Genomic DNA, 25,526 nt, shown 5'->3' on the forward strand with positions numbered 1-25,526 from the left:
AGTGTTATTGTCACGAGGTGAAGAATGACATAGGAGTATGAGCAGCCTATCACCTTTAACTTTATATTGTCCTTCGGACAAAGCAGAGAGCATGTTTCATTTTCATAAGCTTAGCTGTCTATCTGTATGTCGTGTGTCATATGTTATTATGATGAATTGAAAATGGGGGGACCCTGATGTAAACAAGACGAAAGTTAGGTCTGCATCCCCTTAACAATTGTGTGTATTGAGCTGTACTGTACCCATTCTGCAATCTGTTAATAAAGTTATCAATCAGGGATATTGTTCTTCTTAAAATAATGAATCAGTTTGCAGTGGCCCATAATATGATACAAATATATTTCTGCACGGTGGCCAGTGGTGACATACGTTTCATCATTAATGCTCAAGACGTGTTCAGTTTCAGTATAATCAAATATGCCTTTCAATTCCTGATGAATTGAAAATGGGGGACCCTGATGTAAACAAGACGAAAGTCTTTCTCTGGTCTGCATCCCCTTAACAATTGTGTGTATTGAGCTGTACTGTATTGTACCCATTCTGCAATCTGTTAATAAAGTTTTCAATCAATCAATCAATCAACATGATCAGCATCTTGTTTTGTTGGTCAGGGATTCTGCACATCACTAAAATACCTTCTGTCGAGAACACCTGATAGAAATGCAGCCTCTTGCGATGTGGTAATTGCAGTAGTCAATATATATTTTTGAATATTTTATGTTTTGATTCATTGTTCCGTCATACTCAGTAAATTCTGGCCAAGACAGAGAGGCATATTCTTTAAATATTATTTATTCATGATTTCCAAATGACAATTAAGCCACCTCTCTGAGGCTACAAAAACATGATGGTCTGGAGGTGTCATTCCACCTCAGTAAGAAAACAAATATTGTGTTTGAGAGCATCTATTCATGCAACATCAGCTTAGGACAATAAGTTTACCTATGGGATTTTCTAAATGCAGTTATATAAGGTACTGATGAGGTATAGGTACGGTATAAGGCTGGATGTAGGATCAAGGTCAACACTACGTTTTCATTTCTAGGAGTTAGCCAACATCAGCTAATATCAACTTTCTTAGATAAGAGTTTTAACGTGGCCTAATATCAAATGTCACACCATTGATATTATCTGTTAGGTAACTCAAAAGAAGAAAAAAAAAAACCAGGCTTGATCCTCTGTTCAGCAGACCTTATATAATATATATTTAGCAAATCCTATTAATATTTCCAATAGGTATATGACCAGTGGTGGAAGAAGTATACAGTTCCTTTACTTAAGTAAAAGTAGAAATACCCAGATAAAATATTACTCTGGTAAGTCCTCTATTAAAAATTTTACTTAAGTAAAAGTAGAGAAGTATTTGATATTGAATGTACTTTAAGTATCACAAGTAAAAGTATGCATTCTACATGATGTTTGTGTATTCCAGTGCTTGGGAGCATTCGACCCTTGACCCATTGACTTCTAAAAGGTTATGTTAAACCTTTTCTATGCAAAATCTTTTTCTTCAAAGTAACTAGTAACTAGATGGGTTCAGATCAATGTAGTGGAGTAAAAAGTACAACATCTCCTTTGAGATGTAGTGGAGTAAAAGTACAAAGTTCCATAAAATGAAAATACTCAAGTACAAAATTGTACTTAAGTGCAGTACTTGAGTAAAAACACTTACTTTCCACCACTGTAGGACTACACCCAAAATGGCAGGAATGCAAACAATAATTGCATCAGACTCTGCCTCTCCATAGTTCATAAAACGAGACATTGTGAATACAACAATATTTGGTTTGATTCAGTCCCAGGATGAGGAGTCCCGACGCCTTTTTGCTGATGTTCCACGTTTACAAGATGCAAACAAACATATATACATTGACAAATGTTTCTGTGGGCTCATGGGAAGCAGGCGGCGGTCTCGGTTTGTTCAAATCAAATCTTCCCAGGGTCTTCTTTGAGGGTGACCGTTCTGTTGAAGACCAGCTGCAGAGACAGGAAGGTTTCCATTACCCACAATAGATTCATATAGGACCGCATTTATATAGAGCTTTTATCCAAAGCGCTAAACGTATTAGCGCCTCACATTCACCCATTCATTCACAAAACGGACAACGGAAGCTGCAAGGTGCCAACTTGCTCATAGGGAGCAGTTCGGGGTTAAGTGTCTTGCTCAAGGATACTCTGACGCGCTACCAGGAGGAGCTGGAATCTAACCAGGAACATTCCGATTACCAGGCGCCGCTCTATCTCCTGAGCTACTGTATATCATGTGTTCCATTAGACACCTTTTTGAACGTGCCTCGTTGATGGTTCTGCTTATTTATTTATCTTATTTTGGTGTTAACAAAAACTCTGGGTCCGAATGGTGTGTAACTCAGTACCAACCACCCCAAAAAATAAGGATTATTATCCTGTTTTGTTTTGTACTTCATTACTAACTTATTAGCTCATCCAGTACCCATATCAAACATTATATCATTCTCTTCCTTCTCTCCCTCTCCACCTCCCTATCGCTCTGTTCCTCCTCTCCACCTCCCTATCACTCTTCCTTTCCCTCTCCACCTCCATATCACTCTTCCTTTCCCTCTCCACCTCCCTATCACTATCTTCTTCCTCTCCCTCTCCACCTCCCTATCGCTCTGTTCCTCTCCCTCTCCACCTCCCTATCACTCTTCCTCCTCCCCCTCCCTATAACTCTTCCTCTCCACCTCCCTATCATTCTTCCTCCTCTCCCTCGTCACCTCCATATCACTCTGTTCCTCCTCTACCTCTCCACCTCTCTGTTCCTCCTCTCCCTCTATCACTCTCTTCCTCCTCTCCACCTCCCTATCACTCTGTTCCTCCTCTCCCTCTCCACCTCCACCTCCATATCACTCTGTTCCTCCTCTCCCTCTCCACATCACTCTGTTCCTCCTCTACCTCTCCACCTCTGTTCCTCCTCTCCCTCTCCACCTCCCTATCGCTCTGTTCCTCCTCTCCACCTCCCTATCACTCTGTTCCTCCTCTCCCTATTGCTCTGTTCCTCCTCTCCCTCTCCACCTCCCTATCGCTCTGTTCCTCCTCTCCACCTCCCTATCACTCTGTTCCTCCTCTCCCTATTGCTCTGTTCCTCCTCTCCCTCTCCACATCACTCTGTTCCTCCTCTACCTCTCCACCTCTGTTCCTCCTCTCCCTATTGCTCTGTTCCTCCTCTCCCTCTCCACCTCCCTATCGCTCTGTTCATCCTCTCCATCTCCCTATCACTCTGTTCCTCCTCTCCCTATTGCTGTTCCTCCTCTCCCTCTCCACCTCCCTATCGCTCTGTTCCTCCTCTCCCTCTCCACCTCCCTATTGCTCTGTTCCTCCTCTCCCTCTCCCTATCGCTCTGTTCCTCCTCTCCCTCTCCACCTCCCTATCACTCTGTTCCGCTCCCTCTCCACCTCCCTATCGCTCTGTTCCGCTCCCTCTCCAACTCCCTATCGCTCTGTTCCTCCTCTCGCTCTCCACCTCCCTATCACTCTGTTCCTCCTCTCCCTGCATATTCCCAGTGAGTGACATACCATTAATACTACAGTGTTTCAGCTGCCGAAGCTGAGCTTGGGCGTGATACTCGCCACAGGATTTTCAAAATAAGAGTATCGATATGAACCAAGCTCGCTAACGTTACTGGGATTAAAGCAAGCTTTTAGGGGGGCGGGGGGTCGCATTGATGTTGAAAATGTATTGATAGTAGCCAACGTTAGTCAGAGCTCTATCAATGCCAACGGTGGTGATTTATGTAACATTAGCTGAGGTAGCAATGGTAATCAGTGTTATTGCTCACTGTGCCCTGTGCACTTTCAATTCTCTCGATGTACACTGCCGTGCCTCACGTTTGAGCGCAAGAAAAAGGCATCAGATCTGATCACAGTTATGCTAGCAGCAGATGGGCCCCGGGGGGCCTGTACCTTGTCTGCTGTGCTGTCAGGGTCCAGGGAGAAGTAGCCCACTCTCTCAAACTGGAACTGGTCAAGGATCTTTGCCCCTTTCACTGAGCTGTCCACGAAGGCACTGGTGATCACATGCAGGGAGTCCTGAGTGACAAACAAAAGAGACATGTTTAAAATACGTGTTACCATTGATACATCTTATTCGTTTATCCAAGACAACCTTTTCTACCTTCTCCATGTTTTTCTCTTTTGTAGTAGTATAATGCAATCACGTTGTTTACTGAAGTTGGTACACACGTGAATAACTCTACAAACTGTGGTACATCTACACATTTAAAACACTCCTCAACTGACTGGAGGCCAGTGTTGGGCAAGTTACTTTAAAAAAGTAACTAGTTACAGTTACTAGTTACTTCTTCCAAAAAGTAACTAAATTACTTACTCAGTTACAAATTATAAAAGTAACTAGTTACTTCAGAAAGTAACTATTGCGTTACTTTCAAGTACATTTTTTACATAAACAACATACACAAATCTAAACTATTTTAATGTTGCTGTGGGACAAAGTGAGACTAGCCTCCAATCAAATGCCATGTATATGTAGATATTATAATTACTATGTTTATATAGTGGATCATACAAATACAAACACAATAGATTAGGGGTGTAACGGTACACAGAAGCCACGATTCGGTACGTACCTCGGTATTGGGGTCACGGTTCGGTACGAGTTATCGGTACAACAGATTTTTTTTTTGTATAATTATTATTATTAATAATATAATACATTTTTTTATTACTTTTTTTAATATATTATATTTATGATCATTATTATAATAATTATTATTAAATAGAATAATTTTCTATAGGCTTGCCGTGGTAGTCAGTGATTCTGGTGTCATTCTGTGTTCAGGCATCCAGAGTAAATGAATTGCCTACTGCCCCTTTAACAACTTATAGGCTTGGTAAGTTTCACTTTCCCTTCTAGAGAGGATTTAACTGCACGAGACTAAATACTAGAGAACAGATGACATATTACAACAATGGCAGAGGATTATTTGGATTTAACTGGAGAGGAGCTCAGATGATCAGTCCGAAAAAGTATGTTTCTTTTTTTTATTTGATCAGCGTGAGTCCAATGTTGTTGTTGTTTGTTGGCGACGTGTGTGTGTGTGTGTGTGTGTTTCTGCGATGCGCTGCGTGTGTGTGTGTGTGTCTGCGATGCGCAGCGCGAGTGTGTGTGTTGGCGATGCGTGGCGCGTGTGTGTGTGTTGGCGCAGAGATCTGTCTGATGAAAAAAAACTGTTTCAATCATACAGTAGTAACGCGCAGCATTTTTTGGCAGTAACGGTAACAGCGTTATTAAGATTGGAAGAGTAATCCGTTAGATTACTCGTTACTGAAAAAACAAACTCCGTTAGTAACGCCGTTATTTATAACGCCGTTATTCCCATCACTGCTGGAGGCACAGAAAACATGCAACATGCTTCAACCATAATGGGGTTGAAGTCTGAGGCAGAATCTGAGCCATAACCATGGTTTGTAAAACTGTTGAGTTATACGTGTACCTACTTCAGCTGAGACCTGATTGCATAGTAAAGGACGCTGTATTAACGGTTTATTAACATTGCCAAAATCCGTCACTGCCTCTCCCCCCCTGCTGCTGAATCCCTCATACACGCCTTCATCTCCTCCCGCCTGGACTACTGTAACTCCCTCCTCACTGGCATCACCTCCCGCTCCCTCCATAAACTGCAGATAACTCAGCCGCCCGCCTCCTCACTAACACCCGGTCCCGCGAACACATCACTCCTGTCCTCCACTCCCTCCACTGGCTCCCGATCAAGGAACGCATTAACTTCAAAACACTACTCCTCACCTTCAAAGCCCTCCATAGCCTGTGATCTCAAAGAATTGGCACTGCAGACATTTTCCCTTCCCACTGGACAAATATTATAGTCTGCTGACGATGCATGTCATTAAAGTATCAATATTGGAACAGCTTAATTTGCAGATCGGAGTATGAGGAATTGGCGCCGATACCAGTACTACAGCTACTACAGGTCTACCTCTACATCACAGAGGTATTCATATTCACTGTACATGTTACCATCCACATCACAGAGGTATTCACTGTACATGTTATCATCTACATCAGAGGTATTCACTGTACATGTTATCATCTACATCACAGAGGTATTCACTGACACTGTACATGTTATCATCTACATCAGAGGTATTCACTGTACATGTCATCATCTACATCACAGAGGTATTCACTGTACATGTCATCATCTACATCACAGAGGTATTCACTGTACATGTTATCATCCACATCACAGAGGTACTCACTGTACATGTTACCATCCACATCACAGAGGTATTCACTGTACATGTTATCATCTACATCAGAGGTATTCACTGTACATGTTATCATCTACATCACAGAGGTATTCACTGACACTGTACATGTTATCATCTACATCAGAGGTACTCACTGTACATGTCATCATCTACATCACAGAGGTATTCACTGTACATGTTATCATCTACATCACAGAGGTATTCACTGACACTGTACATGTCATCATCTACATCACAGAGGTATTCACTGTACATGTTATCATCTACATCACAGAGGTATTCACTGTACATGTCATCATCTACATCACAGAGGTATTCACTGTACATGTTATCATCTACATCACAGAGGTATTCACTGTACATGTTATCATCTACATCACAGAGGTATTCACTGTACATGTTATCATCTACATCACAGAGGTATTCACTGTACATGTTATCATCTACATCACAGAGGTACTCACCGGGTTGATGTCGCTCAGGAAGCCCCCAGGCACCTCAGACCGATCCTCTGGATTTTTATGTAGGAATCTATAAGACCAACAGCAGGTGTCATGGGAATAAGTCCAGGTAGACTTTTGCCGGGGCGTTAATTGTGACACTGTTCTGTGACTTACAATCTTTCGTAGAGGCGCACTTCACACTTCAGCGGCTGGCTGACCCAGTGGATGAAGGCCTTGGGTTTCTCTGCAGTGTCAGTGGGAGTACAAGTCACCTCCAACTCCATCACCTTCCCCCGAGGGTCCTGGCAGACAGACAGACAAGGAGAGAGCAGAGAAAGTCAGCTCAGACAGAAGGTAGGGGTGGACGGTATAAACGGTATGAATTTGCTCTACGGTATGGATTTTGACTATACCGTGTAACCGGTAGAGCAGCTCTAAAATAGCAATGACGTCATGTAACCACAGCGCGACTATTTCAATCGCATTTGCCCCTAAAAATAGATAGAATTAGTCATAGATAATAGATATGTGCAAACTGGAAAAAGTTATTTAGGAGGCTTCGCGCAGTGGGCGTGTCAACACGCAATTGTCATTTCATAATAAACACATATCGGCGCACAGCAAGTTTCAATTTCAGTTCCTGGCATTTTTAACCAGTGGAGAAAGGTAAGGGATTTCCCTATCGTTTTTCTTATATGAATTATTCTACGTTAATAAAACATACCTGGTGATCAACTACAGTTTGCTGTAAACATTATGATATGTGTGTAGTGTTATGATAACGATGGCTGCAGCGGGAGGACGGCTGCAGCAGTGGAGTTGCGAATAGCATGCAGCTGCAGAGCCACAGAACCAGGGGCGCTTTTAGGTCTGGTCACATGCCCGCTCAACAGCGCCCCCCCACCCAACGGCTGAATTGTGACCAGACCTGAAAGCGCCCATGGCTCTGCGGCTCTGCAGCTACATATGCTTCTAGCAAAATCCAGCATCCAGCCCCGCTGTTTGCAATGGGAGCAGGACGGAGTCTCGACTCGGGACTTATTTTATTTGGAATATAATGACTTTATACGCAAAAGTAGCCTAGTTTTAAGTTAAAATATTATAAATCTACATGCCTTGAGGATGTCATTCTTTATATAGCCTGCCTATCAGGCAAAAAAAATTATTCTAACGGAAACACTGATACCGTGATATATACCGTTACCGTCTATGCTTCAAATTATACCGTGATATAAATTTTAGACCATACCGTCCACCCCTAACAGAAGGTACACAAGGACGAAGAGGAGGCATTCAGGCAAAGGCATCCACAAAGACATATGGCGCATTTCCACTACCTTGCCGTCCTGTGCCTGAATCTGTGCTCCCACTTTGTTTTGCTTGTCCCACTGCCAAGCTGCCAACTGATGAACTGACCCGTGCAGAACAGCGCCTACCTGTTCTAATTTAGGCACTGCTCTGGGGTAGGTACTGTCTGTGCTATCCATGCTGCAATTCAATACTGCAGACCGTCGATTGATCGATGGAACTCATCACAAAAACATTGTCCCATGTTCACGTTAAGGTCTGTGGCAACACTTTACAGTTAACCTCATATTGTGGAAAAGCTTAGTGAAACATATTAAGAAATTGATCGATCTAGTGATCTATGCACAAAACCTATGACTTTTTCAGCAAATCTTGATTGTATAAAACAGTGTTCTATTTATAGGTGAAGTAATGTTATTTCCAATGTCCACACATTGCTTTCTCACAACAGCCATTCTGTCTCTGGGACAGGAGTATAGCATAATGATTGAATGCAAGCACGTACATGGTTCACTCAAATATGTTTGACCATATTATAAGCAAGAAATAGGATATACAATTACTGGATCTTAATTCATATTTGAACTGCGATTGATCAATTGAAAGACACAAACGAGTCACGTCAAAATGATCCATTGAAAGACACAAACGAGTCATATCAAAATTATCCATTGAAAGACTCAAACGAGTCACATCAAAATGATCAACTGTAAAACAGTTCGCTGTCTTCCCTTTTCCTCCGACTCAAAATCGATTCCACTCTTTTTTGCATTTTACATAATACACAGTTAAACCCAAACCAAATGCCCACAAAAAAGTACAGCATAGCCTCAACCTCCTCCATTGTATTGTGTTGTTCTGTTTCTCATGAAATGTGAAATGTAAATAGGGCTCCTCCTACCTACACCTACTGGAAAGAAAACACAGGTAACTTGGCAAGGGACAGCAAGCCTACGCAGACTGTACCATGCCTACTAGTCAGTGGACATGTGCCAATACACTGATGAGGAGTCATCATAATAACAGGAGAAGTGCTTTGTGGTATTTAATCATGACATTGTGGAGAGACCGAACAGATACTTTAAACTGCTGAGAGTGAAGGGTCAGAATCTTACCTTGATGACCTTCTGCAGAGAGATGACATACCCAGCATGCCTCAGGCCAACCGGCTGGTCTGGGGTCAGCCGCTTGTAGCCCTTCTCCATCACCTGCAAATGTGATAATACAAACAAATTTGACTGCTGTCAATCACAATCTCCTCGTCATACAAAAGAAATGATGCTGCATTCAAAAGTATAGATATTAACAGACTTTCTCTAACCTCTCTGAAGTCGCTGTGATCAATGAAGATGGTGCGTGTGAATGGAACCACGTGGCTACCCTTCGTCTCGTTGGCAGGGAAGTTTGGTACTCGCACATCCAGCTGAGAGAAAAGACAGAGTCAAGGCTAACAGATTCTAAAGTGTATAATATGTAACGTAAGGGATATTAAAACAAGTAGGCGAGCGTTCAAATGGTTTTAATGCACGACGTGGAGGAGAAGAACTTCTGCAAAGTGCCTTAACATTTTTTAACGCAAGTTGATTATTCCACTTATACCATGGTCATTTGCCAACAATATAAAATAAAAGTATTGGCAAAATATCTTTTGAAAGTTTAATACATGTCATTGGTCTGTTTTCCTTCCCGTTAGTTTATGACGTCGATGAGTCAGCTGTGCTTCGCCGTAGTTGATAACAAGTAGCTTTGACAGCTGTGCTCATTAATTTTATGTTTACAGGTTGGGTAGCGGATGAATTTAGAACGGTTAATTAAACTTTAGCCAAACTACGTGTGCATTAAACAGTTTTAACGCACACCTGCTGGCCAATCAGAAAAGAGTATTCACCCAGAGACCATGGTATACTGTGTAATAAAACAGTGCACTGAGTTTGATGTGTTTATGTGGACGGTGTACAAACCTTGGAGTCCTCAGGCAGGTTGGTGATGGTGACTTTGAGGGGCTCCAGGACGGCCATGGCCCGAGGTGCAGAGTCATTCAGCACGTCTCTCACACACGCCTCCAAAAGGTGGGGCTCCATTGTTGCCTGTGCAACGGTTACTCCCACCTGTCAAGATCACATATATCATTCAGTGCCTGAAACGTCTGTTTCTTATGTTTTGTCTTTGTTTGCTTCTTTCTGTGGTGTTGAATGATAACAGTTTTTTATATGAAGTGTAAATTGTCCTTTGTTCATGTTTAGTATCTAAAAACTTGTGAGTTGTTTACAAAGATTTTTTTCAGATATTTCGTCAGTATTTGTCAATTGTATCTCTGTATGGGTGACATTTAAATGATTTAAATTAAGTTATACTTTCTTCCTATTATATCTCCAATTCCGTTGCATTTTTCAGCCCATCCATTCATCTCTCCCTCCTACTGTACATACCCGCGCACAGAAGTTGTTGATAGCTTCAGCTGGAAAACCCCTCCTCCTCAGGGCAGTCAAAGTGAAGAGACGAGGATCATCCCAGTCTCTGGAAGTTACGATACACAATTTTGTTGCGTAAATCAACAATATAATAAATCAAATATCACATTTTGCACAAGTTTTCCATACCTGTCACTCAGACAATGTGATATATATATATATCAGATTATCACAATATTTATATTTTTCCATAATAGTGTCTATGTAATTAAAATGTGTCTAACTTAATGTACCCTAATGAAGAACTAATGAATGTTGCACACAGAAATCAAGGTATAGTATTGGGCTGGACGATTAATCAGTTTCAATTTCAATTACGATTTTGGCTTCCCATGGCCACACAACATAATCGAGATACAATTATTATTGTGCTGCATGGCACGTTGCTCTCATTTTGGCATGTGTTGTAACTGCAGCGCACCCTTCCTTCACAGCGGTGCGCTCCGCCCCTCCCCCAACGCCCAAACCGTCGTTTTAGCTCGTGTTGGGGGACCAATTCTGTCATCGTCATATGATCAAATGTCTCGAATCAATCAGTAATTGTGTTTAATAATCATGATTTCAGTATCTATCTAAATAATTGTGATTACGATTTCTGCCATAATCAAGCAGCCCTAGTATAGTCTATTATATTTGCTTTCCAAATTCACTTTTAAAGCAAGTACCTGATCATGAAGAGTAGTATGTGTGTACTTTATCTCTCCACTAAACAAACATCTAAACACTGTGTCCAGTCCAACTCACCATATGTCAGATTTGTGCTGCTCTAAAAGAACCAATGGTAAGTGGTAACTACTTTGCTATGGAAACTGCTGTTATAAAGCCATGAGTGTCGTGTACTGGCATCATCTTACCTGACAACACCTGCCTCTACCAGTTGGATGATTTTCCTCTTGGAGACAACGGTGTAGGTGAGGTTCAGTCGTCCATATTCCCACTGCACAGGGCAGTAGACGTCCAGGGCATTGCACAGCCAGAAATAAGATGACCGCCTGAAAAGGACAGACGGATACAAGAAAAGGGATCAAAAGACGAAACTGTTCTATGGGCCACTTCTCAACTGAACCCAAAGAAGATACTGGAGCACACAATTCACTTTAATATTTTATTGATAAGGTGCAAACGTTTCAATGCGCACTATGTCTTCCTCAGAGTCAAAAGACCTCTAACATCAACATAAAATCATGTATATAACCATAAGAATAGAATAGAATAGAATAGAATAGAAATACTTTTATTATCCAGAGGGAAATTTGACACTGCAAATCGCTCAACATTAAACATTTAGACAGAACAGATCACGAATAACAAAACAAATCAAATTGCCTAAGATAAGAGTAGAATAAAATAGAATAAAAAAGGAATAAAATATACAGTAAAAATATACTGAGGTCTACAGTAGGTGTAGTATTGCACAGTGCTGATTCCAAAGTAAGAGTCTAGGAAGATGGTAACTGTCACTCTGTGCTCAATGATGCAGTGAGGCACAGTGATGCATTGTATAGTCTGATGGCTGTTGGAATGAAGGACTTCCTGTGCCGTTCAGTGGTGCATTTAGGTAGTGTGAGCACTGAACATGCTCCTCCTGTCAGCCAAGTCTGTGTATAGTGGGTGGGAGAGGTTTTCCCTGATGGCCTGGAGCTTAGCAAGGCTCCTCCCCTCCGCCACCCTCGCTAGGGAGTCCAGCTCCACCCCAACCACGCTACTGGCCTTCCTGACCAGCTTATCCAGCCTGTTTGTGTCCCCTGCTCTCAGTCCGCTGCCCCAGCAGGTCACAGCGTACAAGAAGGCACCCGCCACCACCGACTCATAGAACATCCTAAACATCCTTGTACAGACATTGAATGATCTCAGCCTTCTGAGGAAGTAGAGTCGGCTCTGGCCCTTCTTGTACAGTGCCTCTGCATGTTGACCCGTTCAGTTTGTTGTCAATGTGCACACAGAGGTATTTGTACTCCTCAACCATGTCCACATCGACTCCCCTGATGGAAACGGGGGTCACAGGTGCACTCCTCCTCCTCCCCAGCTCCACCACCAGTTCTGTGGTCTTCGCCACATTTAGCTGCAGGTGGTTTTTATCGCACCATGTGACGAAGTTCACTACCAGTTCCCGGTATTCCCTCTCGTCACCGTCCTTTATACATCCCACTATCGCAGTCATCAGAAAACTTCTGAAGGTGGCAGGACTCTGACCGATAGTGGAAGTCATTGGTGTAGATGGTGAAGAGGAAGGGAGAGAGGACTGTCCCCTGCGGGGCCCCGGTGTTGCTGACCAGTCTGTCTGACACACAGCTCCGTAGGCGCATGTACTGTGGTTTGCCCGTCAGATAGTCAACAACCCAGGACACCAGGGGGGCCTCTACCTGCATCGCCTCAAACTTCTCACCCAGCAGCCCAGGCCTTATGGTATCAAAAGCACTGGAGAAGTCAAAGAACATGACTCTCACAGTGCTCCCCGGCTTGTCTAGGTGAGTGTAGGCTCGGTTCAGCAGGTAGATGACAGCATCCTCTACCCCCAGTCGGGGCTGGTAGGCGAACTGGAGTGGGTCTAGGTGGGGTTTGGTCACCGGGCGGAGTTGCTCCAGGACTAACCTCTCCATGGTCTTCATTATATGAGAGATTAGAGCCACCGGCCTGTAGTCCTTGGACGTGCTGGGACGCGGGCACTTGGGACAGGGACCACACAGGAGGTTTTCCACAGTGTCGGGACTCTCTGCAGCCTCAGGCTCATATTGAATAGGAGCTGGAGCACATCACACAGCTGAGAGGAACAGGTTTTGAGTACTTTTGGGCTCACCCCATCAGGACCTGCAGCCTTGCCTGCGTGTAACTTGCTCAGCTGTGTACTCACCTGGTCTGCAGAGAGACATACTGTGGGGGTCTCAGGTGTTGGGGGGAGGAGCGGGTCTTCTCATATTTTATAGTTGACCCTTTGCCTCACTACACTACATTTACAAAACCCCTCCAACACTTCCTTGTATATACTCCTACTTATTTATTGACAAATTGAAAATTATTTGAATGTAATTCTAGATACAGCATTCTCATTTTCTTTGTGTGAGCAAACATCAAGAACAATTCCTTATATGTGTAAATACATAATAAAATATATAATAAAACCAGATTGTGATAATGGCACTTGGAATTCTAGGGATCAATTTGTTGGACCAAATAGATTCAGTACCTGGCCTGGAACTCTTTGGTGCAGAGGGAGTGTGTGATGTTCTCAATGGAGTCACACAGACAGTGGGTGTAGTCGTAGGTGGGATAGATACACCTGGAAAGAGGGGAGAAAAAAGGATCAGGAATAAAACAAATAATAATAATAATTTTTAAAACATATTTCCAGAGGAAACATTGGTATTTGTATGTATGAAAAAACACCCCTTCATACCACGAATCTCCTGTACGGTGATGTGCTGTGTATTTGATCCTGTAGGCCACGGGGTCCATCTTTCCGTCCTCCATAACTATCTTCATCCGGAGCGTCGCCTCCCCCTCGGCGAACAGGCCCTTCTTCATCCTCTCAAACAGGACCAGTGACTCTTCAAGGGGACGTTCCCGCCATGGTGATGGGGGTGCGTTATGGCCCTTCAGCTCCTCCCCCCTTTGGTGGCACACATAGGCATGACCCCTGGAACGACAGAACGACCGGGTGGAAGGTCAAAAGGGAAAAGAGATCCACCAATACGGCAGACAATCATCAATTGGTATCCGTCGGTATCGGTCAAATTTTGTTTTTATAGCCAATATTTAATCCACTCTAGAATTGCCATTTTTGTGTCCTTTATACATGTAGACTTTTGCTTAATATGCCAATGGAGCAAACAAAGAACAGATTTCAGTTAATTTCTCCTTTAAATTTGACTTGATCAAATAGGAGCTTGTTGTAACTCCCCGAAAACTCACATCACCACTTCATTATCTTAGGATGGGCACGTGTTGAACAATTGGTATCGGCATCAGTATCAGTCGATATTGGTAGGAGTAAAACATTTTTTTAAATAATAAATAATAAATTCATATTTCGTTATCAGCCTCAAAAAACACATGGGTGCATCCCTAGAAAGCACATCAAATGTGTACCACTGATCCAAGCATACTGTATACAGCTAACCCAGGCATAAAGTGAAACACATTGAATGAAGTTGTTGAAGTTGTTTCAGGGTATCTACAGGGTATAGAAAAATCTTTAAAAGCGTTAAATTCATAATTCTCAATTTAAGGCCTTAAAAGGTATTAACAAGTCTTAAAATGTCTTACATGTTTTGCTAGTATGGTTGTGAAATTGGTATTACCGTACATTTGGCTCTAAGTGGTATTACATTTTTTATTTTTTTTCGATTTTTTTTTTTGCATTTTTACAGCTTTTTCTGGCCACGCAGGTACGACAGAGGAGAGAGGGAGAACGGGAGGAGAAGTAGGGAAGACATGCGGCAAATGGCCACCGGGTGTGGGAAGCGAACCCGGGACGCGTGTTGCTTATTGACAGCGGAAGAGTGCAAAAAGCCAGTACGGTAATGGCCTTTCCTTTCGCCCCGCTCAGACAAATGCATATGTACATTGCAACACAAACGCAGCATTTCCGCGTACATTGCAACGAATCACTTGGAGTTTGAAAGTGATATCAGAAGAAACTACTCAACCTCGGCTGTCTTTAACTATGAGTGAACACAACGCATTGTAACGTTAACGCAGCTGTCAACTGTACTTTACTATGGAATATACATGTATATTATCGCGACGCGTCGTCACAGACTAAACAGTGTTGTGAACACAACACATTGTAACGTTAACGCAGCTGTCAACTGTACTTTACTATGGAATATACATGTATATTATCGCGACATGTCGTCACAGACTAAACAGTGTTGTGAACACAACACATTGTAACGTTAACGCAGCTGTCAACTGTACTTTACTATGGAATATACATGTATTGTTAGAAAATGTTTTGGATCTAAATCACTTGGAGTTTGAAAGTGATATCAGAAGAAACTACTCAACCTCGGCTGTCTTTAACTATGAATGAACACAACACTCTAACTCACCATGTTTAGATAATAAAGTACTCAACCTCTACTTGTCTACTGTCTGACTGAACACAACACTCTAACTTACCATGTTTAGATAATGAAGTACTCAACCTCTACTGTATTTAACTATGAGTGAACACAACACTCTAACTTACCATGTACTCAACCTCTACTGTATTTAACTATGAGTGAACACAACACTCTAACTTACCATCTTTAGATAATGAAGTACTCAACCTCTACTGTATTTAACTATGAATAAACACAACACTCTAACTTACCATGTTTAGATAATGAAGTACTCAACCTCTACTGTATTTAACTATGAGTGAACACAACACTCTAACTTACCATGTTTAGATAATGAAGTTGTGGAATATATTGATGTATGAACTACGCCCCCTTGCTCCCCTCCCCTTCCCCCACCCCCCCATTGTTCACCTGGTACTTAACTGCTTCCCCAACTGGGGAGGGGGATCTTTTTACCTGACTGACGGAGCTGGTCTGTTTAGGTAAGATCTCCAGCCATATTCTCTATTGTTGTAATGATTTGATTTGATCTGGGTAATAAACCTTATTATCTGGACCCTCTGAGTGAGCAAGTCATTTGACTCTATTCCTATTTGAATACTATTATTATCCTACAAAGTACTCAACCTCTACTGTATTTAACTATGAGTGAACACAACACTCTAACTTACCATCTTTAGATAATAAAGTACTCAACCTCTACTGTATTTAACTATGAGTGAACACAACACTAACACTTTATTATCTAAACATGGTAAGTTAGAGTGTTGTGTTCACTCATAGTTAAATACAGTAGAGGTTGAGTACTTTATTATCTAAAGATGGTAAGTTAGAGTGTTGTGTTCACTCATAGTTAAATACAGTAGAGGTTGAGTACTTCATTATCTAAACATGGTAAGTTAGAGTGTTGTGTTCACTCATAGTTGAATACAGTAGAGGTTGAGTACTTTATTATCTAAAGATGGTAAGTTAGAGTGTTGTGTTCACTCATAGTTAAATACAGTAGAGGTTGAGTACTTCATTATCTAAACATGGTAAGTTAGAGTGTTGTGTTCACTCATAGTTAAATACAGTAGAGGTTGAGTACATGGTAAGTTAGAGTGTTGTGTTCACTCATAGTTAAATACAGTAGAGGTTGAGTACTTCATTATCTAAACATGGTAAGTTAGAGTGTTGTGTTCAGTCAGACAGTAGACAAGTAGAGGTTGAGTACTTTATTATCTAAACATGGTGAGTTAGAGTGTTGTGTTCATTCATAGTTAAAGACAGCCGAGGTTGAGTAGTTTCTTCTGATATCACTTTCAAACTCCAAGTGATTTAGATCCAAAACATTTTCTAACAATACATGTATATTCCATAGTAAAGTACAGTTGACAGCTGCGTTAACATTACAATGTGTTGTGTTCACAACACTGTTTAGTCTGTGACGACGCGTCGCGATAATATACATGTATATTCCATAGTAAAGTACAGTTGACAGCTGCGTTAACGTTACAATGTGTTGTGTTCACAACACTGTTTAGTCTGTGACGACGCGTCGCGATAATATACATGTATATTCCATAGTAAAGTACAGTTGACAGCTGCGTTAACGTTACAATGCGTTGTGTTCACTCATAGTTAAAGACAGCCGAGGTTGAGTAGTTTCTTCTGATATCACTTTCAAACTCCAAGTGATTCGTTGCAATGTACGCGGAAATGCTGCCTTTGTGTTGCAATGTACATATGCATTTGTCTGAGCGGGGCGAAAGGAAAGGCGCATTACCGCACTGGCGTGCGGTGACGAATGCGGAAGCATTTTTGCACTCTTCCGCTGTCAATAAGCAACACGCACCCCGGACGACCGCTTCGTGACTCAGCGAGCTAAATGGTGTGCTACTGGAGCGCCCAAATTTTTTATTTTTTTTTATATACTTGTTGAAACCTGCAGATACCCTGAATTTCTTCACTCACCTGCGTATGAGATCCACAGCGAGGTCGTACAGTTGCTGGAAGTTGTCTGATGCATGAGTGATAGTGTATGGCTTGTAGCCTGTGTGAAGGAAACAATGGGAGTCATATGGATTAGAATGCATGGTCATAACTGAAAACCCCAGAGCCATCGCTGTTGAACTGATGCATCATATTAGAGCAGCAGCCGACTCACCAAGCCACTCCACCACGTTCCTGATGGCAGTGAAGTACTTCTCCTCCTCCTTCTCTGGATTGGTGTCGTCGTACCTCAGGAAACAAATCCCATCGTTGGCCTGCAGGAGGAGACACACACACACAGTTACAGAAGGCCAGAAAACAGACAGTGGAGGGAGGGTAGAGTATTATGGTAGACAGGGCTAGGCAATATATATAGAAAAGTACATCAATGCGATCGTATTGTGTCGTTTTTTTATATTGTGGATTGTGATACAAAATTGTATCGTCTAAATCAATAGTGAAAGTGGTCGACAATCAACAGTGAATTTTGGGTTTGATACTGTATCACACTTCCCTTGACTATGCACTCAAATATGTCAATTGGATAATCCGACATGCGATTCTTCATAAGCAGACATTGTTAAAGTTGTGTGCGATTCCTTTTTTTTGCAACATCACCCAGCCCTGATAGTGGGCATTCTGGTAAACGTATGTTACTATCCAAGAAGGCAGATAAGACGGTGTTATACCTTTGCATAACCGAAATTGAAGTTGATGGCTTTGGCGTGTCCGATGTGGAGGATACCGTTTGGCTCCGGAGGGAAGCGAGTGCGAATCTAGAGAATAAAAAAAAAATGGGGCAAGAGAGAAGAATCCACTTACATTGAGATGAAAAGAGGTTCAAAAAGGTTCACAATGAAGTGAGTGTGATCTTACTTTGAGATGAAAAGAGGTTCAAAAAGGTTCACAATGAAGTGAGTGTAATCTTACATTGAGATGAATAGAGGTTCAAAAAGGTTCACAATGAAGTGAGTGATCTTACATTGAGATGGTGGGCAACAAGGTTCACAATGAAGTGAGTGTGATCTCCTTCTAAAAGTTTTTAATGTTTTTACCTGTCCCCCAGTGAGCTTCAGGTGCTGTTTCAGAAGGTCCATGGTGTTGGGTGTCACCACATAGCCTTCAGTCTTGTAGTTCTCTCCTGCGGGGACACGGCAGGGGTTAACAGACTCACTGTGAGCATTTACATGTACATTCATATTATTAATCAGGATCAGGGCTTGACATTAACACCCGCCAAATGCGGGTAGAATTCGGCAGTGGCGGGTAACTCCGTAATTCTACCCGCCAAAGTGGCGGGTGACTTTTTTTCTATGGAAAAAAAACATTGTAGTCTACAAAAGGCATCTGCAATAATTAAGTCAATCCAGGTGATACTACATAATACTACAACTCCCACGAGGACTGGGTGCGCACACTGTGTGCTCATTCATTGGCCCATCCACTTCGCCCTGTCGCGTGCGGCGTGTTGCCTCCATGTGTGACAGCTGACAGCTGAACGAACGCTGTTAACGTTAATTTTCATTTCAAACCTTTATTTATACTCGTGAAAGCACTGAGGTTTCCCTCATTTACAGTGATGACGAGTTAATAGCTCACATTAGACTAGGAGGACCCGTTAGCTCAACTGGTTAGTGCGACCGACTCATCCATAGTTTACACTAGCAAGACAGTTAGCTAACGTTACAAAAATTCAAAAGATGTTGGACAATAATAGGGGCTTGGGAGAATCTCCATTGGGCATAACTCCGTCACTAGGGGGGGGGGGCCTGTCCCTAGGAGAGCTGATTCCCCTCCAACCTGCCAACGGGGGCAAAACTGGGAAGTGCTAATTATATGGCCTATTTAGTTTTCATTTTTATTTTGTAAGTCATGTTAGAATAGCGTTTGCTATAAATGTACATGGTGATATCAGTGACATGAGAGATACAGAAGTGGGTGGGCTTTGTTCAGTGGGGGGGGAATGTCGGGGGGAGAGACCATCGTTCCGGCAGTTCGACCCGGGAGAGGGGGACCTTGCGTGTTGTGGGGTCGGTACGGGTGGGGTGGGGCTCCTTGGGGCCCTCGGCCGCCGTGGCCTGGACGCTTGAAGCCTTTTTACAACGCATCCGCGTTTCCGGGTTCCCGTTTTGCGCTCTGATTGGCCAGGTCATGTGACATGAGCGCCAAACGTGGGACAGCAAGTTTCTACACTGGTTAAGCTTAGGCACTCTTCGAAGTTGGTTAAGGTTAGAGTTTGTCTTAGAGCGTGACGGCAAGTTCTTTCGCCGGTTAAGCTTAGGCACTCTTTCGAAGTTGGTTAAGGTTAGAGTTTGTCTTAGAGCATGGCGATAGAACGCCAGGTAGTTTGCAGGCTGTTCGACGCGGAAATGGGTAAACACGCTATTGGGCGCACATGTCACATGACCTGGCCAATCAGAGCGCCGGAAACGCGGATGCATTGTAAAAAGGCTACACGCGGCTTGGACGGTCTGGTCGCCGGGCCACCAGGCTTGGGGTCGCGGGGGGTCTGGGGGCCATTGAGGCGTGGTGCTCTGGTCTTCTGCGGGCTTGGGGTTCTCGTGGGCCGGGGGCCTGGCGGTCGGGTGGGGGCTCTAGGTCCTCAGCTCCGCGCGTGGTGGACCTGGGATATGGGGGTGTTCCGTTTCTCGGGGAGGATGGCGGGACGGAGGGGTTTCTCTTATGGGGGTCATAGCGGCTGAGCTTTGCCCAGTGGGGTCTTGTGTGTTGTGGGGTCGGTGTACGTGGGGTGGGGTTCTCTGTGACATGGGAGGTAGCGGGCTTGGCTCGGTGGGGGGGGGAGAGTCCCCTTCCCTCTCCTCTGGGCCTGGCCCAATTTAATTCAAGGGACCCGTGTCGCTGGGCGCTCAGCTCCGCGCGTAGCGGACCTGGGATATGGGGGAGTCCTACGGACTTAGCTCAGTAGGGGGGACTGTTGGGGGGCGGGGGGCATCGTTCCGTGATTTGGCCCGGGAGAGTGGGGTCTTGTATGTTGTGGGGTCGGTGTGCGTGGGGTGGGGTGGGGTGCTTGGTGACATGGGAGGTAGCGGGCTTGGCTAGGTGGGGGGGGGGAGTAACCTCCCTCTCTCCTCTACTGAGCCTAGCCCAATTTAATTCAAGGGACCCGTGTCGCTGGGTGCTCTGCCCCGCGTGGGGCGGACCTGGGATGTGGGGGAGTCCTATTTCTCGGGGTGGATGGCGGGAGGGGGGGTCCCTCTTATGGGGGTCTGGGCTGCTGAACGCAGCCATACATCATAGGAATTCAAAGGACCCATGTTAATGTATTGTTATGTGTTTGATGTAATTTTAAGTATTGTCTAAGTGTTGTATGTCTATAAATGTCAATAAAAATGTAAGTTTAAAAAAAAAAAAAAAAAAATTGTCGGTCGTGTCTTTAAAGACCATGTGGTCTTTTCTGTACTGCTGTGGTTGATGTATGGAGAGGAGTGAACAGATGCTAATTGAACCATCTTAAACCCCACCCTCTTTTCCTGACCCCCCCCCCCCCCCCCCCCCCCCATCACAACTGTTAAAAAGTAAAAAAGGGGTGGGGTATGAAATGGGTCAATGATGAAGTAAGTCGTCAGGTGGTTCCATCTTACCTGGCTTATGGAACTTCAGAGCCTCTCCTCTGAGCTGCTCCATTAGAGATGTCCCCTCGTGCTTCATCTCACCTAAACAAACAACACACAGTTGTAACCAACCACTTCAGAATAATAATGAGGTCTGATCCCTGTCTGCCGCCGTGGCGTCTTTACCGTTAACTTCCACCTCCTCTTTGTGGACCTCGTTCTCTTGGACCTTGGTTTTCTGAGGCTGCATGGAGAAGACGGGATGTTACAACGGTGGATGGATCAAATGATCATATTATTTATTAATAATGTCTTGAGGGGTTACCTTGGGTTTCTTCTCTAGATCAGCCTCGGTCTTGGGGCCCAAGAGGTGCAAGACCTGGGAGCGCATGCGAGTATGAGTGAACATCACGCGTACAGAGTTACACACACACACACACTTTGACTGCCTCTTTCTTCCTTTAGTAGTACCCCCAAAGAGGCACTCTTAACATCACAGATTTGGAAGGTATCAACTGCTAGGGCAGCAAATTCAATTCTTCTGAGAGAATTGTTGAATATATATATTCAACAACTTTGTTCAATGACTTTATCTAAATCCAATCAATATTACTAATGCCCTTTCAATGTAAGGTTATAAAAATAAACATATAAACATTCATATAATAGAATAACCTAATATAGCTTTGGCTCCTCTACACTTGGGTTTCATGCCTCTTTAAGGTAATACACTATCCAAGTTAAGTCATTGGTCTTGTCATATTTTCCTCTCAGAAACCAACCTGCATGTCCACCTCATTCTTGACGATCTTTCCATCGGCCCACTTCAGAGCACCTCGAGCTTCTCCTGTGATGGAAAAGAGCTCAATGAGACAGCAGCATTTCTGTAAATCTTATTTGTGACTGAATGAATCAGGAATATTCATCCACAACAGTCCAGAGGCCGTACCCATCAGCAGTCCCATATTGAAGCGATACCTCTCCTTCACCAGCTGTTCTCTGTGCTTCTTGATGACCAACTCCACCTGAGAACATTCCCATGATGACATCATTAATAATCTACCGCCTCACCCCCACCTGTCTGAAAATCCTGTTCCTAAGTACATGCAAGGAAACTATAAAAGAAGGAAGGGTCATCACGTCACTATGTAGCGTGCGAACACACACTTGTGTCAAGTGTGGAAACTTTCAATTTGGCCGACATTGAGATGAATGGGATCGCCATCTCCTCGTTTATGACCCGTCATTTAAACAGGTTATTACCTCAGATGTCAGAATCATCAGTAATTCATTGCATTGTTAACCAGCTAACGTTTAATATTGTTTTATTTGTCACACCTTCCTTCTTTTATAGTTTCCTTGAGTACATGTAAAGGTCATGTCCTTACAGCATCCTCGATCATTTCTGGTGTTATGACCACTCCCACTCCACATGCACTGTCAAACTCCTTGTGATTGATGGGGTCCTGAGGGTGGCTCTTCACAAAATCCAATGCAGCTAGAGAGACAGAAAATATTCCGTCAATACCGTGCATATGAGTGTGTCAGGGTTTCCATTATCCGGTAATTACCGGGTTTTTTTTTTTTACTGGGAAAATCTGTTGAAGCCAGACAAATGTAAATCTCTCCAGTCATAATGTCTGGTGAACATAATTCCAGAGTGGGCCAAACTGGCCACGGTAGCCTGCTTGATCCACTCTCCAGTGTGCCAGGAGAGAGAGGGTTCTCGCTCTCTCGGTTTCATCTCTGTTCACAGAGCTGTGGCTCAGCAATCTGTGGTGTGGTCTGTGGTGCTTAACTGCACAGTGGAGAGGCAGTTCTCTCTCTCTCTCTCTCTCTCTCTCTCTCTCTCTCTCTCTCTCTCTGGTATAATGTTATTACAATAAGCTCAATAAACAGATAATATTTGACTGGTATAACATTATTACAATAAGCTCAATAAACACAGATAATATTTGACTGGTATAACGTTATTACAATAAGCTTTATATATAAAAAAAAAAAAAATTGACTGGTATAATGTCATTACAATAAGCTCAATAAACAGATAATATTGACTGGTATAATGTTATTACAATAAGCTCAATAAACAGATAATATTGACTGGTATAATGTTATTACAATAAGCTCAATAAACAGATAATATTGACTGGTATAATGTTATTACAATAAGCTCAATAAACACAGATAGTATTTCACTGGTATAATGTTATTGCAATAAGCTCAATAAACACAGATAATATTTGACTGGTATAACATTATTACAATAAGCTCAATAAACACAGATAATATTTGACTGGTATAACGTTATTACAATAAGCTAAAAAAAACAGATAATATTTGACTGGTATAATGTTATTACAATAAGCTCAATAAACAGATAATATTGACTGGTATAATGTTATTACAATAAGCTCAATATTAAACACAGATAGTATTTCACTGGTATAATGTTATTGCAATAAGCTCAATAAACACAGATCATATTTGACCAGAATTTCTCCTATTTGTCCGGGACATTAAAACATTGAAACCCTTGTGTGTGTGTGTGTGTGTGTGTGTGTGTGTGTGTGTGTGTGTGTGTGTGTGTGTGTGTGTGTCTGTGACTGTGTGTGTGTGTGTGTGTGTGTGTGTGTGCACATATTTGTATGTGTGAGTGCATGGCGGTCTAATGGCTGATGAAATACTATGTCAACACTTAGCTTTGGTTACTCATTTAACCATCAGTGAGGAGGCTGCAACCTATCAAGGAAGAACAATGTATCTGCTACTTTTTTTTTATTTAATTTTTTATAAATAGCTTGAACCACTATAAAAACAAAGACATTATACATTGTGTTCCAATCCAAGATCAGGTGCCTTATTATCTGTGTTAATTACTGTATCATTGCTCAGCACTGGTTACTCACTACAGTAAACAACTAGGGTGTATGACATGTCAAAAGAAATTACCGGTTACCTGCTAGCTGTAGTTCTGTACAGATTTTGCGCTGTGCAATGTGGTCTGTGAGGAATGCCAGGCGATTGTTGTCTTTGAGGCGGGAAGCCATGTTGTACAACAGTGTTCCCATGGCCTTGTCCACTCCTGATGTCCCATGGACACGCGCTGCCTATGGAAAACCGGTGGGAACCAGACAACCAGCATTTATTACCATATTTACACAAAGGTATTAGTTGTTAGCCTGTGTAACTCAACGAACACTGTCGGGGTTCGATTCCCACTTGGGACAACCCATTCTAGAAATGTTCTCATGGCACTGTAAGGCACTTTGGGTAATGTTGTTCACCCTATTGCAAATGGTAAAGCTTTGGGTAAATGTGTTCACCCAAAATAGTATGTTATGTATCTCAGGTTGGTATGTGCATCAGATGATGATATAGGACAACTGTTGTTGATCTATGATTATCGATAGGCCACAATGTGCAGTAACAACCAGTGTAAGTCAACCAACTAAGAGTAACATTAGAAAAGGTTAGTCATGCTATGGACTATTATTCCCCACGACAAGTTGTGCTAAATGCTTTAGTTTAGTGTGCTTTATGCTAAAGAGCACGTCTTGGGGAAACACTTGACTTGACAGGAACGTTGGTCATCAGAAGACATGTGAAAATGAAAGTGACTTTCTACACACCGTCAGACTGAGACTGACCTTATATATCGAGCATATCTCCTCAAGTGGGACAACGTTTTGTAAAAATGATAATAGCGTGTAGTAGGCTGCATAATCTGTAACCAGCTGATTGTTCGAAGACCAGAAACAAAGCAGTAAATCAAAAGAAGTAAGCTTAGCAGTAAAACTGTTGAATGGACAACAGTTGGACAGCAAGCTATCAATGAGAGAACGTGTCTGAACTTAATATCGCTTGCCATACTGTGACAGTTCTCTTTTCCAGATCATCATACTGTACCTGAGCAATCGCGTCCTTGAGGGCGCAACTCAGTGCCTCATTTTTCAATGTTTCTTTCGCTTTTTGCTCACTGAGCCCGATAGAAGTGAAGAGTATCAACGCGTCCGCCATGTTTCACCGCAGGCACACCGGTCAGACACGCGTGCGCAGAAGACCGTTTCCTCTGAGGGCGGGGCCACTTCCTCTACTCCCGGAAGAAGACGTGGAGTGTAAAAATATCAACCAATCCTACGGTGTGTATCCGAAAAGCGTCTACCAATCAGGAATGGGTTTCGTTGAAGTGGCCGTCCCACTATGAGACAGAGAACCAATCACGAGTTGTGTTGACATCAGGAGGGAGGTGGGAACGAGGTTAGGAGGGAGGGGGTTACCGAAATATGTTGCATCAGATCCGCATTGATTAATTCACATGAGTATACATTTATTATAATTATACTCATTTTATAATCCTTTTGTGGATTATTTGAGCTGTAACTCAGTAAAACAATGATTTTTACGAACCCTCTCTTTTTCGGAATGC

The 25,526-nt window shown here is 42.8% G+C and overlaps 1 protein-coding gene across 1 annotated transcript; it reads right to left on the minus strand.

Moving 5' to 3' along the window:
- Positions 1-776: 776 nt before the first annotated feature.
- qars1 (glutaminyl-tRNA synthetase 1) lies at positions 777-25,141 on the minus strand. Its single transcript, XM_084333771.1, has 23 exons — positions 25,007-25,141; positions 24,057-24,207; positions 22,486-22,595; positions 22,047-22,122; positions 21,880-21,944; positions 21,423-21,476; positions 21,284-21,341; positions 21,128-21,199; positions 18,581-18,666; positions 18,215-18,301; positions 17,701-17,800; positions 17,508-17,586; positions 13,883-14,122; positions 13,673-13,765; positions 11,343-11,480; positions 10,447-10,534; positions 9,979-10,125; positions 9,339-9,440; positions 9,133-9,225; positions 6,884-7,011; positions 6,731-6,797; positions 3,921-4,046; positions 777-1,977 (listed from the first exon to the last, which is right to left on the minus strand). Exons 1-23 carry the CDS (start codon positions 25,115-25,117, stop codon positions 1,927-1,929), a joined length of 2,322 nt encoding a protein of 773 aa, XP_084189897.1. The 5' UTR covers positions 25,118-25,141; the 3' UTR covers positions 777-1,926.
- Positions 25,142-25,526: the final 385 nt, after the last annotated feature.

The sequence above is a fragment of the Notolepis coatsorum genome, assembly GCF_963971535.1.
Source record: "Notolepis coatsorum genome assembly, chromosome: 17".
NCBI lineage: Eukaryota > Metazoa > Chordata > Actinopteri > Aulopiformes > Paralepididae > Notolepis > Notolepis coatsorum.

What these genes read in the sequence shown, in the direction of transcription:
- qars1 (XM_084333771.1), bottom strand. Translation starts at nt 25,117, where the DNA reads ATGGCGGACGCGTTGATACTCTTCACTTCTATCGGGCTCAGTGAGCAA. An exon ending in AGAATGAGGTGGACATGCAG is followed by an intron (nt 21,477 to 21,879) that starts GTTGGTTTCTGA and finishes ATGCGCTCCCAG; the next exon opens with GTCTTGCACCTCTTGGGCCC. An exon ending in TCCTGAGCGACATCAACCCG is followed by an intron (nt 4,047 to 6,730) that starts GTGAGTACCTCT and finishes TTTGTCACTCAG; the next exon opens with GACTCCCTGCATGTGATCAC.